At 30.2% G+C, this 13,951-nt stretch overlaps 2 protein-coding genes across 6 annotated transcripts in view; one reads left to right on the forward strand and one right to left on the reverse strand.

Annotated features, from left to right (window-relative positions):
• The window catches only part of LOC106684341 (uncharacterized), a 31,398-nt gene extending 23,122 nt beyond the window's left edge, over positions 1 to 8,276 (reverse strand). For 2 of the 5 annotated variants that reach the window (XR_010844824.1, XM_067052424.1), the window contains exons 1-11: positions 8,131 to 8,276; positions 7,924 to 8,055; positions 7,757 to 7,877; positions 7,587 to 7,678; positions 6,107 to 6,169; positions 5,963 to 6,031; positions 4,566 to 4,631; positions 3,136 to 3,234; positions 2,231 to 2,338; positions 1,134 to 1,208; positions 953 to 1,039 (exon numbers count right to left, since the gene is read on the reverse strand). Coding sequence is in view for 4 of the 5 variants with exons in the window: in XM_067052424.1 (XP_066908525.1) it covers positions 953 to 1,039; positions 1,134 to 1,208; positions 2,231 to 2,338; positions 3,136 to 3,234; positions 4,566 to 4,631; positions 5,963 to 6,031; positions 6,107 to 6,169; positions 7,587 to 7,678; positions 7,757 to 7,877; positions 7,924 to 8,055; positions 8,131 to 8,142 (924 nt within the window). In the remaining variant the exon portion in view is untranslated. Of the gene's footprint in view, positions 1 to 952; positions 1,040 to 1,133; positions 1,209 to 2,230; positions 2,339 to 3,135; positions 3,235 to 4,565; positions 4,632 to 5,962; positions 6,032 to 6,106; positions 6,170 to 6,281; positions 6,390 to 7,586; positions 7,679 to 7,756; positions 7,878 to 7,923; positions 8,056 to 8,130 lie in introns of those variants that run through there. The other 3 variants (XM_014430230.3, XM_067052425.1, XM_067052426.1) reach the window with 3 other exon arrangements.
• A 4-nt stretch (positions 8,277 to 8,280) lies between these two features.
• On the forward strand, positions 8,281 to 12,465 carry LOC106677220 (protein KTI12 homolog). Its single transcript, XM_014415046.2, has 5 exons — positions 8,281 to 8,574; positions 8,642 to 8,746; positions 8,805 to 9,100; positions 11,893 to 11,955; positions 12,058 to 12,465. Exons 1-5 carry the CDS (start codon positions 8,412 to 8,414, stop codon positions 12,292 to 12,294), a joined length of 864 nt encoding a protein of 287 aa, XP_014270532.1. The 5' UTR covers positions 8,281 to 8,411; the 3' UTR covers positions 12,295 to 12,465.
• The last annotated feature ends 1,486 nt before the right edge of the window (positions 12,466 to 13,951 follow it).

The raw sequence follows: 13,951 nt of genomic DNA on the forward strand, positions 1-13,951 counted from the left end.
AAGCTATTTTAACTCTTCCCATCATAATTGAAAATACAGTAAATTTAAGAAAAAATAGAAGTCAAGAAATAGTGCTAAAGAATAATATTCAGAAAGTAAATCATTTGCAAAAATCCCTAACTGTTGTGCGACAATCGATGTTTACATGTAACCTCGAGGCAGGTTTTCGTTTTGGAGGGAGCATTCGTTGTTTGGGCGCGCAAGTGAAAGGATGTCTTCAGGATGAGGAGGTCCTCAAGAATTTCTGTCCAGCAAGAGTAGGAAGCCATTTTGGACGATAGGACAGAACAATAGAAAAAAGAAGATACCAAGGATCATCAAAAGAAGATTGTGAACTTGGTTAGTTTTGTTATAACTAAATTTAAATACATTTGTAAAATAGATATTAATTTAATTAATTGTAATTATTGCCTGTTTCTGATTGCCTAGCAACAACACGCCCTGAGATTAAGAGTCTTTTTATATAATAAAATTCAATTATCTATTTAGTATTAAAGTTCTTAATTTGAACCCAAATTATCTTTAATAATTGAAAAAAGTTATAAAATGAGCAAAGATTCATTTTAATTTATTTTAAATAATATATAAAATTATTACAATATATGACAATAAATTGTTTACATTATTTTTTTATATAATGTTTTACTTTTGTTATTTTAATTTTTTTGTCATATTATGATGTTTGTATCTTGTTCTCATTTAGCCCTGCAAAGTGGGATGAAAAGTTGGTTAGCAATAAATTGTTTTTTCACCACTTTATACCTTCATTGACCGCCACTCGGACTATCTTCCTAGATATAATCAACCATTAATCTTCCAATATAAATTGTATTTGTTATTATATTAAGGGATGAGCAAACTCTTCTTTTATTGGTCCTTATGTATTTTTTTTTTAAAGTAGATATAAAATTAAAGAAGCTTAAAAAAAAAATAATAACAACAAAATGCTTACTTTTTCTAATGAAGCTAAAGTTTTTCCTGTTTCCTCTTCAAGACCCTTATCAGAATTATTGTTGATGCTGTATTCTTCTTTTATTTGCTACTAGTCATACATCATTCAAATAAGTTTTAATGGTTGTTAAATATAGCTGCGATTTTATTTTTATTTAGAAAAATGTTTGACAATTTATTACCTTTTGTATTGAAACTATTAAATCTGCAAGAGGAACTTTATTTTCCTTTGTTTCTTGTGGGATTAGTTGACTTTCCTGTACATGGTCATAAACAAGAATTTTTAGTTAAAATATATTGAATAAAGTACTATCATTATCTTATTAGAATTTAGGTAATAATTAAAATTATAATTATGGAAGATAAAATTAATAAATTACATATCTTATATACTAATATAGAAAGAAAGCCAATTTTTTTATTTAATTAATGACCCAATAATTTTATGAATCTCAGGTATTACATCAGTATAATTTGTTTAAGAGATATTATTCAAAATTATTAAGTCCATTAATTATACAAGAATAAATTCTTATAAAATCATTTTGATCAGTATCATTTCAGATACAAGATTCGCTTTTACCATAATTAATTAAGCCTTGAGTTTAGTTAGTTAGAGATAGGACAGAATGAAATAACTGAACTGTTTCTAAAAAAAAAAAAAAGATATTTAAAAATCTAGTTTAAAAAAAAATATTAATGTTTTTGGTTAATTTATAATATATTTAAACTTAATAATGATGTTTATATAAGTATGAAAAATGACTATTTATTTTTCAGAAATAAAAAAGGAGTTCCAAATTGTTGTAGAAAATAAGTTTATCATTTAATTTGTAAATAAAACACTAGATGGTGACACTATGACACAGCTGGGAACAAAGAAACAGGCATGTTGTGGCATCTATTAACAGAAACATACACTTTTTGTGTTTGTTTATAAAACCCTCCCTAAATTCCACAACCCAAATGCCTCTTGCTTAATAATGGTGTCTATTTAAGTATAAAAAATGGCTATTTATTTTTCAGAAATAAAAAATGAGGTTCCAAATGTCTTAGGCCTACTTAAGCACCTGGCTCTCTTCAGGGACACTAAATTAACTACTACCAATAGTATTATTTGATTTTACTGTATTAATATTATTTGGGTCTATCTCCAAAAGAATTCAAATGTATAAAACGTAGTACTTATTATTTAACTTTTTTTTATTTTTTATCAACAATGTAAATATGACTAAAATAAAATTATTATCACTTCTTATAACAATTGAAGAATATTTACTTGTCCTTCTGTTTTTATAACTTGTCCTTCTAAAATGGCTAATCTCTTACGATATCCAGAAATTGCTCGTTCAGCTATTTCTCTCTGAGCCCGTTCATCTCTCAATTTCTAGACATCAAAATAACATTACATTAAAAGACGGAAAAACAAATTGAATTTGATAAAATATGTTGAAAATGTAATAAAAAAAAATTAGGTATCCAGCAGAACTTTTCATTAGTAGTCAATTGCTACTAATTACTCTTGACCACCAGATTTTATCACAAATTATTAAAGGATCAGGTCCTCACTTTAAAGAAGATTATTTAAATTGTTGAACCAGAAGTTAGAAATCCACCCATCTCCAACCAGGCCACACCTAATCTAAGACTTTACACATATTCTTCATCATCATTGTAATAATAGTCTATTATTTAAGTAAAAATATAAATGTTTTGAGAAATTACTTTATTTAACTTTTAAATAGGACAAATTTAATATTAATATTTTCTTAGCACCTTGAAGGATTTTTCTTATTCATAAGCATGGCAGATTTTCACTAAGTGCATGTGGAAAAAAGGTTTGAGAGTTGCAAAACAGGTAATTTTGAATTTTTTTTTATTTCAGGAGCCTAAAATTCAGTTTTACATCCACATATATTAGTCCAGCATAATTGCTACAAAAAAAGGGCAGTAAAATGGTAAAACTCTCATTTTTATTACAAATATTATTACACTGGAATTTGTGTTAATATAATGCGTCACCACCTGTGAGATAAGCTATCTCCAAACCAATTTTATACTTTACAAACCACAAAGTTGCTAAAGTATCCTTTTTGTTAGTATACTTTTTATTGATCTACAGTCTCATTTTGGATAATCATGGAATCAATACTGAACTAATATTTCTACAAAGTAAAAAAATACCTTTTTAACATTATCAATACGTTCTTTAAGGAACTTGAGATCTAGCTTTTGATCCTCCGTTTCTTCATCCACAGTTACGTTTTTGGGTGTTGCTTTCTTCTAAAAGAAATAAAACATACGAATGCAATTATAATGGTGATATTTATATGATGGACAATTATAACAGGCTAGGAAAAGAATGGTATTAGAAAGTCAATTTTTGGACTGCTCCACTTGCAACACTGAGTGACACAGTATGTGTTCTTATCCATTCTGGTTTTCAATAAACAAACAATAATAACTCCATAGTGTTTATTAATCGTGTTACTTTCAAAATAGAATTAAACATTTACTAAAATTTAATCAGTAGAAATACTTGATAAAGCCAGCTCTGATATACAGCTACCATACCTGGGCTCTAACAAGTAGCCTAGAAACCAGATTCAAGAGATGGAACAGAATACCTCCATAAAATTACAGGAGTGATCTGGGATCAGAGCCTTAACACATGGAGGAGAACTAACAGAGAACTGCTTGCAGAGTCTGCTCAGTCAATATCTCATAATATGAAGACAAGGAGGTTAAGATGGGCAGGATATTTGGCTTGAAGCAATCCATCAGGAAGCCTCTACACAACAATGAATGCCAGTATAGTTTACAAGAGATCATGTGGGAGGCCAAAAACCAGGTGGATAGACAGAATCAACAGAGATGTGAAAGAGCAGCATGCAATCCCAAAGTCAGGCAGCAGTTCAGATGGCCAAAGATCTAGAAGGTCTGTTGAGCCAAAGGGAAATCAATGTTCTGATGCCAACTGATGTCAGTTGTCATCAGAAAGTCACTCTTATCAGCCCAGTAAAGTGGGGCGAAACGTTGGTTAACAATAAATAATTTTTGTTACTATTTTGAAACCTTTATTGACCGTCACCCTGACTATCTTCCTACAATTGATTGTAAATATTTCGATATTCTCGTTTATAAATAAATTTGTACCGCTACCACCTATGGAGGGTCAGAGGTGCTCATTGCTGTAAAAAGATTACTGTTACTAGAACAACGGTTTTGCAAGGAGGTGATTTGGACAGAATCACGCTTGACCGCCAGATTTTTCTGAGGGTTTTATGAGGCAAGGTGGAACACGAAGAGCTCCTGAACCCACAGGGTTTACTCACCGCTACAGTAACAGAATAATGGTTCTCGTTTACAACGCATAATATTATATTACTGCACTTGTAAATATATTATTTAAATAATTATAAAGAATATTCTTAGACTCTTTAAATTAATTAAGGAAAAGCCAACAGAAGTCTGAGAAATGTTTATCATGGACTGGCTATACATCATCTGACGTATGTTTATCATGGACTGGTCCGGAGGAGAAAATGAAAAGTAGGTATTATTGGTCTAATTAAAAGTCAATACTTAAACTGAATAATTTAAACGCTACTTACAGCAACATGCGGCAAAAAAGCATTATCTATTACTTCAGAACTTGCTCTTTTTACCAGTTTCTGTGGCTGAAAAATATAGTTAAATTCTTATTTTTTTACTGTTAATTTAACAATTATGAAATATTTAGATTTATTTTTATAAACACAAATGTATACAATGTTTTATACAATTTAGACCTCTTGGGTTTATTAAAATGCTTGTTAAGGAGATTATGTTAGATAGTCTGACTACAATTGACAATGTGAGGTACACTATACCAGAAGGCTTCCACAAAGCGTACTCAAACAGATTACGTAGCTGGTTAGGAAATGAATGGACAGGATGAGTCTTACGGGTGCATCGTAAGACCTCGAAGGATGGAATCAGCAGTCGAGAAGAGGTATACAAGTTCTGACTGGATACGAGTCGCAGGTCCTTGAAGAAAGGAAACTTCGTTCTGCAGGGTATGATTTTTCAGTCACGAAGGGGAATGTAAGTCCTGACTCCATACAAGCCGCAGATCCTTACGATAGATGTAGGAAAGAGGTGACCATTACAAACTAGGGTTAAATAAGGCACATCAGTTGGTCAAAATCAAAAGGTTGGAAGAATATTCTGAATCTATATGTACTTATTTGCCATGTCCCAAAAGGGAACCGGTTCACCGGTAACTCAGGAGTAATGATCCCGCTAAGAATGCAAAGGTCAGTGAGAAGCATGGCTTGTAAGAAATTACTTTATAGTGATTCAGAGTATTCTTTGTTTACATTTATTTATAAAATAATAAATTTAAATTATTATAAAACTAACATGGTTTTTACATTAAATTAGTTACAACAAATCAATATAATACAGTATTTGAACAAGCCTGGGTATTGCTGTCTGGTGGAAAGCGATGAAGATGAAAGTTATGACGGGAGGAAATGAAGATACCATTATAGCAATACGGCTACATTCTGCTGGTCACCGAATAATTACTTTAGAGCTGCACCGAGGCGTGACTTAGTTGCCAAAACGTCAACCAATATAGTATACAGCCAAATTATCGTGACACTTTATTTGTAACAATCGTGTAAATACTTTAACTTAACTTATGTATTTTCATTTATTATATTGATTTTTACCTAAATGTATGACTAGAATCAATAAAGATTTCTTTGCATGCATTACCCTATGGCGTTTTTAAGGTTCAACCTGATCTTTACCAAATCAACTCTTTTACACAATTTATGGTTTAGAAACCGTACTTCCTTCCAAGGTTAACCTAATATTCATGGATTGTAATTGTACATTTTTTTTTCAACGTATTAAAAAAAATAGGAAATAATAAAACATTGTAAACATTTACTGTAGCTCTCTTAGTAAAATAAAAATAAAACTATATAAAGAAAAAATAAATACAAATACAGGAGCTCACTTTCATTTTTAAGATACCAAGTGTTTTGTTGAGATGCCCATTCCCTTGATTTCTGTTGAGAACGAATTTCTGGAAAATATAGATGCATGAAAATAAAAGAAATAATTACATCATAGAAAGTATATAATGTAAACAAGATCTTACAGATCTCTTCTTAGGTATTTGATGTGCAACTTGTAACCCTTGAAGATTGTGGAAAAAATCATCCTGTGGATAAAAATAATTATTTAACAAATGTATTTCAACATGATAAAGGTGGATTTTTCATTCATATAACAAATACTGATTGATTACTTCGGTAATATTCATAAATACACACATCTGACTCACAACACACCACAAACATCTACTGAGCAGCATGTACTGGATGCTAGTTGCTAATTAGTTTTTATTTGAGGAATAATGTTTGCCAACTTTAGCTTCATTCCAATACCGTCATCATATAGATTACAAACCTAACCTATAAAAACTCCATGGCTGAATTCGAACCGGGTGCCTCGTTTGCCCGTCCTCTAGTCCTGCCAATTTGTGGAACCACTTCAGAACTAACTAAAAAGTTTTAATCGATATTTGATATTATCATAATGTACACTCCACACCGCAGGTTACCAAAAATAAATTAAATTCTTTCATTAACCCCTTGCACAGCCAGTAATATTGTGCCTCATTCAATAATATCTAAAGAGCTTTAAAAATTGTCATCTATTTTTTTGTTACAATATATACCGTAATGGGTAAATATATTGAACAAATTTGATACATCACCTACTCAATAATGATAAATGATGCGTAAGGAGACTTCAGCAACACATCGAAATATCTTAAACAGTACCGAATTCTCGTCAGTTAGAGTTCAAATTTTGATGAGTTGTGAATCAGAATCAGGGATTTGGGGGTTCTGTAATTATTTATTTCTAATAGTTATTTCTAAATAACCTCAACCATAAAAGAGGTGAACTATGGTAGATAGGAAATTTCATAACAAACCCAAAGGAGTCTCTAAAATATACTCAACGAAAGCTTAAACAAAATCATGAAATAGGTGAAGAACTAAGTTGCATTGGCTGCTATTGTAAAAGACCTGTCACTCAAATTAGTATAGGATGTTAGTCCGTAACCTCGGACAGAAACGAATGACAAACCATTCTGAAGATGGTCAAGACCTAACCTCAACATTAGTTACAATTTAATAAAATCGCTATGATTTGTATAACGATGCGTTCAGAATGAAAATTCATATAATGTTTCCAAAACTCATGTTTTATCATCCTATCTTTTCACCACTAGATTTGGTGAAGGAGGTTGAGATATGTATTTCTGTAACTGGCTTATGGTACTTTAAATAAATGGAATTTTTAAGGTTCAAATATCAGTCGGGAATGGACTGAAGTTGGTCCTACGAATTGTTGTTATCACAGGTTTCGTTTCGAAGAATGTTGACCTACCCGAAGAATTGCGTAAAAATTTGATCAGGTATGAGGAATCTTAAGATGCTTTAATATAATGGAAGGTTAAGCCATTGTATTGTAAGAGACCATTCGTTTACACGGCTGTACAAAGACCATTTTAAGAAATATAACTAATACATAAAATTTCAAATTGGAAGTCAAAGCTGAATACTTACTTTTGGGAATGAACGAAACACTTTATCACGACCTGAAGAAGACAAGCTAGTGACATCTGTCAAACTTGTCGTTGTGCAAAATACATCTTTTTCTTTGAACAAAAATGATTACTTAGTATTGTTTTTCTGTAAGAATTGTTTTAATAGGTAAAACTAAAACGTTACATTACCATGCGTAAGAATTTTATTGACATCGTCGACCTTAATCCAGTTTTCTGTGTTATGACTCACTGTATTTGTGTCAGCCAAAACTAGAGCTTGTTTCTTTTTAACCTGATAACCATTTACTAGCTTAAACGGGACTCATAATTCATAATTATTGGATATCATTAATTACCTTTTTGGCATTTCCTTTGGTCTGAACTATCAAATTATTCCGATGAAAAGGGAAACGTTTTTTCAATATGCTTTCGTGAAGGTCTTTCAATTCATTTTCTAAATCATTTAGACGTTTATGTAAAGTTGGTTGCTAAAAATTGTATTAATAAATTTATAATTCAATACACTCGTTTAAATTAGTGTTTCTAAAATATGTATATATTACTTTAATAGACATATTGATAAAGTAAATTTATCCTCATGCTGTTTCTGGATGCTTCGTACAAAAAAAGACAAGTTAAATTGTTTAATTTGGACACTAAACTACTTAAGGTTAACATGTGAATGGGTTTTTTTTTTCAAAGATAACAAATGATACAAAGTGAAGTTCGTAGCTATTTGTCTTCACAGACTTGTTATTACCTCCCCATCTGTTATCCTCACGAGTACTGTTTATGTAGTCAGAAATAATTTTTTTTTTAAATCTAATTTTATGGGACGTTTACTATGCCGCTTGTAATAATTGCTGGATTACCTTCTACGGGAAAAACTACCAGGGCAAATCAGATTAAGGAATTTTTGCAAGATGTCAATAAAGTTAAAGTTCATATAGTTTCAGAGAATGACATAATACGTAATAAAGAACTTCAGAAGAACACAATATTTTCTGGTAATTTGTTTTTCTTCGTTTATGCATTAATAATTTTTTCATTCGATTAATTCTGAACATAATTTAGATCCTCAGAAGGAAAAAGTGACCAGAGGCATTCTGAAATCAGAAGCCATAAGATTATTAACTCCAGATAATGTTGTGATCTTGGATGCTGGGAACTATATTAAAGGTAAGAATTGTTCATTTTCATTAGTCATTTAAAAAAAATAATCTACATAAATTTGTAGGTTACAGGTATGAACTGTATTGTGCCTCGAAAAATAGTGGTTCCACTCAAGTGACCGTTGAGACTATATGTACAAAAGAGGAAGCATGGGAATGGAACTTAAGCAGGCCCGAAGAGGAAAGGTATTCAAAGGAATGTTTTGATGCTCTTCATTTACGTTATGAAATTCCTGATTCTCGAAATCGATGGGATTCACCAATATTTTGCTTGCAACCACATGAGAGTTTACCTGGTAATGAAATTTATCAAGCATTGTTTTTAAGGAAGCCACCTCCACCCAACCAGTCTACACAAAGTGTAAGTTAGATATTGTATTCTGTGTACCATACATTTTTGTTTTGTATTTAAGTTATTTCACTTATAAATTCTGAAATAAAGTAGGTTCTTGGTATGTTGTTTGATATACAACAAAAAATAATTGATATTCACTGTTTAATGTGACGTTACTGTTTACTATATTTAGTTTGTAGCTATATTTCCAAGCATCATCTTCTTTATTACTTCACTAGTCAGGTAAATCTCAATCATAAGTTTTGATATAGTTAAAGTTTTTTTTTTATATTTGGTAAATTAAACATACATATTTTTATACTTACAATAAAATATATTTTACTGACTATTGGGTTGAATCATTAGAGATTGATTTGTTTAATATGATCAAGAGATATAAGGTTATTTATAAGCTTTTTAATTTATACAATTATTCAAAGCTAAAGAGTTTTGCTTGAACGTGCTAATCTCAAAAACTACCAGTCTGATTTGACATACTCCTTTTGTGTTAGATATATTGTCTATTGAGGAAGGCTTTTTCCTGTACTACATCACTACGACCCATTAAAACTGAGCAGTAACTTAAAAATAAAAAGCTTGCATTGGTTCGTGGCAGTAGATCACCATGATTATTATGAAGCAAACATTTCTAAAAGTGGTTCTCCACCAGAAAAAAATAATTCTAAATTATTCTATTAATAGCAAAGTTATTTTGTGTTATATTTATCCATTTTTTTTTTTTAGTGTTAGATTCTTTTGTTTTTCAACCTAAATTTCAGATGTTATTAAATTAATCAAATGCACTTAGTTATGTGTATAGGCTAACCTTGTATAATCCAAATTTAGTATTTAACACATCTAGTGAACCTAATACAGTTTATGTTGTATATTATTTGTTCGAATTTTTATTTCAGTTTAATATTGTCGATATTCATACCTCATCATATTTGTCTTCCTGTACAAACTACTTAGCACTTTGACCATAGGGGCTCCCCTGGAAAACCATGATTTTTCATTTGTTGTTATTTCCTTTTCTTTTAATTTAAATAGACACTATATAATGCATAAAATAAAATATTTAGCCAAATGAAGTTTAAATACTTGTTTATGAATGTTTTGCAGGTTTTTTTAACTCAATTACTGAACAATGAGTGATTACAATTACTCTAGAAAGTATATTGTAAATCACAACATTTTCAGTAAAACATTTATGAAATTCATAAATTTAATTACCTAAAAAAATAAACTCGTTAGTAAAACAAATTTTTTGGAGTGTAGAAATGCTTAAAGGGGACAGAAGCCAGAACAATCGTAGATAGTGGAAATTAGGACAGAAGTAAACACGTTTCGAGACAATTCAAGGTGAAAGATAGGTGCTAGAGCTCTCTCTGTCACTTCAAATTCAAACTAGAAAAGTGACCTCCCTTGACGATAGCTTATCGTTTATAGCTTATAAGTGCTCCCATGCCACCACAGCTTGACAATATTGTGTTATTAACCATGGTCAAAGTTTTAAAGAAAAAATGCTATAAAAAAAATCTTTCTATTAAAAATCCTAAATTACTTGTGAAAATTCATATTTTGTCATAGTAATAAATATTCTCACAGCTGTCTCTTGAAAAAGAACCCTCTGGGACTGACGATGGGATTGCTTACCATTCCATATTGGATAAGAATAGTTATAGCTTCCAGTATGAATCTTATATTTTGTCTCTTACAATCTACTGCCAAAATTAAATTTTGATCTAAATATTATTTATTGATATTTACAACTTTGACTGGTAGAATTATCTGATTCACTATTAGTGTGTTCTTTCACTGTCTCCTTTAAAGTGGTGAATCCAGTTTGCATTGATCATTGAAGTGGAATCTTGGTTAGTGATATCTCTAAGCATGAAAAAACCATAGAGTCACTGCGATGATTAAGAGACTAGTTTAAAGTGGATAAGTATCACAAAACTTATTTAGTTTTTTTTTTTTCATTAAAACAATACTTTCTCTATATTATGTGTAACAATATATTACATATTTATACAATCTTAATTCTTAAGTATTTACAACAAATTTTTTGTAATTGATAGATTTATTTATTGATAGATATTACAATCTGCCACACAGTTGTGGGCAATAGGTAATATTGATAAATGATCTCATACATACTAAAATAAAAAAATAAAATAAAACAAAACAACAAATTAACACAGACTAGTATAATATGATTTTTTGTGATTTACATCATGGCCACCAGGTTAGACTGTAACGGGTCTTGGCTGTGAGCTGTTACTCAGCAGCTCCTATGAGTTTTAATTTACTTGGGGGCCAATAGATAGCAGGGGGCTGCTACATAATCATCCTTAAATAAAGCTGGTGATACTAAGAGCTCCAATTCACCATAAATACTCCGGTCTCGGCTGGGCTATTTATATCTAAGGGAGTGGAGGTGCTTTGCAACCTGGGAATTGCAGTGGCACCGGTTCTAATCCAGCCTCAGGGGTCGACTTTTGTTTCTGTGGAGGTCCCACGGTCCTATTCTAACGCCTCATGGTTAGAATGGAGTGGTACTCTGTATGCAACTCCTTATTTATCAGAAATGACCAGGAAGGGGGTCATTAAATAAAAAACATGGATTAAGACCAAGTCCCTCATTTATGTATTTCGAGGCGTTTTCTCTGCAAAGTAATATCTACTGATTATATATATTTTTTTTGTTTCCAGTTGTTCACATCAGCAAATTTTTATTAGATTAATATCTTTCACATATAATATTACTAATACCGAGATGTAGACAACCCTAATATAGCTTTTCTTTGTGATTTCAGGCTCCTTTAAGTTCTGCTAATTTCTTAAATGAACTTGATAAAATAACGCAAGCTATTGTTGCAGTAAGTGTTATTGTTCTCTGATGAAATGAATTATATTAAGTATCACTAATAATTCTATTTATTATTAAGTAGTATTATTTTTATTTTATTTATAATTTTTAGGAAATAATTTCTGCCAAGAAATGTGGTGCAGAAGGAACTATTAAACTACCATGCCATGGAGGAATTGTTTTAGAAAATATCTCCGGTTCATGCTCGCCAGCCCAACTCGCTCGATATCGAAGACAGTTTCTTAATTATGCCAAACTTCATCCTCCCTCGCCAAAGGAAACTCCAGATGGCCTTGCGCAATTATTTGGTCAATTTTTAAATACAACGCTTAGTGCACTTCCCAGTTGACTTGTAAAATATATTTAATAAAAAATAAAAATAAATGTTTTACTTTTTTCTATATTTAAGAGTAATATAATTACAGTGTGTTGTATGAATGGAATATTGGAACTTTTTTGTTATACTGAAGTTCTTCATTCAACAAAAAGTGAAGCTTTCTGCTTCTAATTTAATAAGAAAGATTGCGCCTTCGATCATTAGGAAATTATAATATTTTTCATACCCTTCTGCATGGTTGGAAATTAATGTTTAATTAGTACATATAATAATGTAAATAATATATCTTAGATTAATTTTTATAGCAGTGTGACACTTCCATTTGTCATTTTCAACCTATTCATTATGTCAATGGTAATAGTTCCTGAGATTTCAACTATAACTTATGAAGACAGATGTTATTAAATCGGGAATAGAAGACAAATCTTAAAGAAATTTGAGAAATATGAAATAAAATATGATGCCTTAAATGATAAGGAAATTATCATAAATTTCTATTTAATGATCCATGGAAAACACCTGTTTATTTCTTTATTATTACATTTTTTATTTTTGATTAAAGAAATTATTTTCATTGAGAATTTAATTTTTTTTATCTATCCGTTTCACTTATCCCTGTTGATTATAGACATATATAATATAATGTTATGTATTCTATGGAAGTTTTGGAATACAATGTCCATTATTCAAAGATTCACAAATAGGATACTGGGCCCTCAAGTCATAGTTCCAAGAGATTCCTTACCCCTTGTAGCTAATTTCCAAATTATATACAATAATTAAACCAATAAACATTAAAAGAGAAAATTAAATGAAGATTTTTCTTTATGCCTTCCTCCAACATTATGTAACTAAAATCAAATTAACAACTCCCACAGCTTATGATAGTGTGACATTACTATCATGATAATAATACTGTCCTGACAAGCTAGCTGAGCTGGTCTGTTTCGTCATGTCATTCTCCATTTAACAGACTCTCAACCATGTTAAGTGTTATATCGTTTTAACATGGTAAAATAAGGAAATATTTCTTCATTTAACAGGCTTTAACATGTTAAACTAAAGATCATGAATAACCCTAGTAATTTAAGGGATAATTGTATCTTATATTACTTATAACCCCTCTGAACTCTTAGCTTACATTGGACAATCTGTTGTGGAGAAATTGATAGATTTTGGAACAACTTTAGTAGCAACTAGGTGCCAAAATCTAGTTCAAGATAGGGATGGGATATCGAAAGAAAAATATCATTAGCAATACTATACTAAAATATCGATATCGAACATTTAACGAATTAAAGTAATAATATTTATAAAATCTTATTAATGATTAATTAATACATATTTCTTTCGTTTTTTTTTATTGTTGGAATATCGATATGGAATATAAGCAACAATATACCGATATTTTTTTAGCAAAATATCGATATTTTCTTTAAAATATTATATAGAGATATTAAAAGAGGAATATCTTTTTAGTTTATATTGATAGATATTACAATCTGCCACACAGTTGTGGGCAATAGGTAATATTGATGAATGATCTCATACATACTAAAATAAAAAAAATCAAATAAATAAGGAAAAAAATAAAAAGAATGAAATAAAATAAAATAAAACTCTCTTAAAATATATACAAACAAAACAATAGACAAGATGAACATAATCA

Source organism: Halyomorpha halys, unplaced genomic scaffold, assembly GCF_000696795.3.
Source record: "Halyomorpha halys isolate HHAL.00 unplaced genomic scaffold, Hhal_1.1 Scaffold1.1, whole genome shotgun sequence".
NCBI classification, from domain to species: domain Eukaryota; kingdom Metazoa; phylum Arthropoda; class Insecta; order Hemiptera; family Pentatomidae; genus Halyomorpha; species Halyomorpha halys.

What these genes read in the sequence shown, in the direction of transcription:
- LOC106677220 (XM_014415046.2), top strand. Translation starts at nt 8,412, where the DNA reads ATGCCGCTTGTAATAATTGCTGGATTACCTTCTACGGGAAAAACTACC. An exon ending in TGCTGGGAACTATATTAAAG is followed by an intron (nt 8,747 to 8,804) that starts GTAAGAATTGTT and finishes ATAAATTTGTAG; the next exon opens with GTTACAGGTATGAACTGTAT. An exon ending in CCAACCAGTCTACACAAAGT is followed by an intron (nt 9,101 to 11,892) that starts GTAAGTTAGATA and finishes TTGTGATTTCAG; the next exon opens with GCTCCTTTAAGTTCTGCTAA.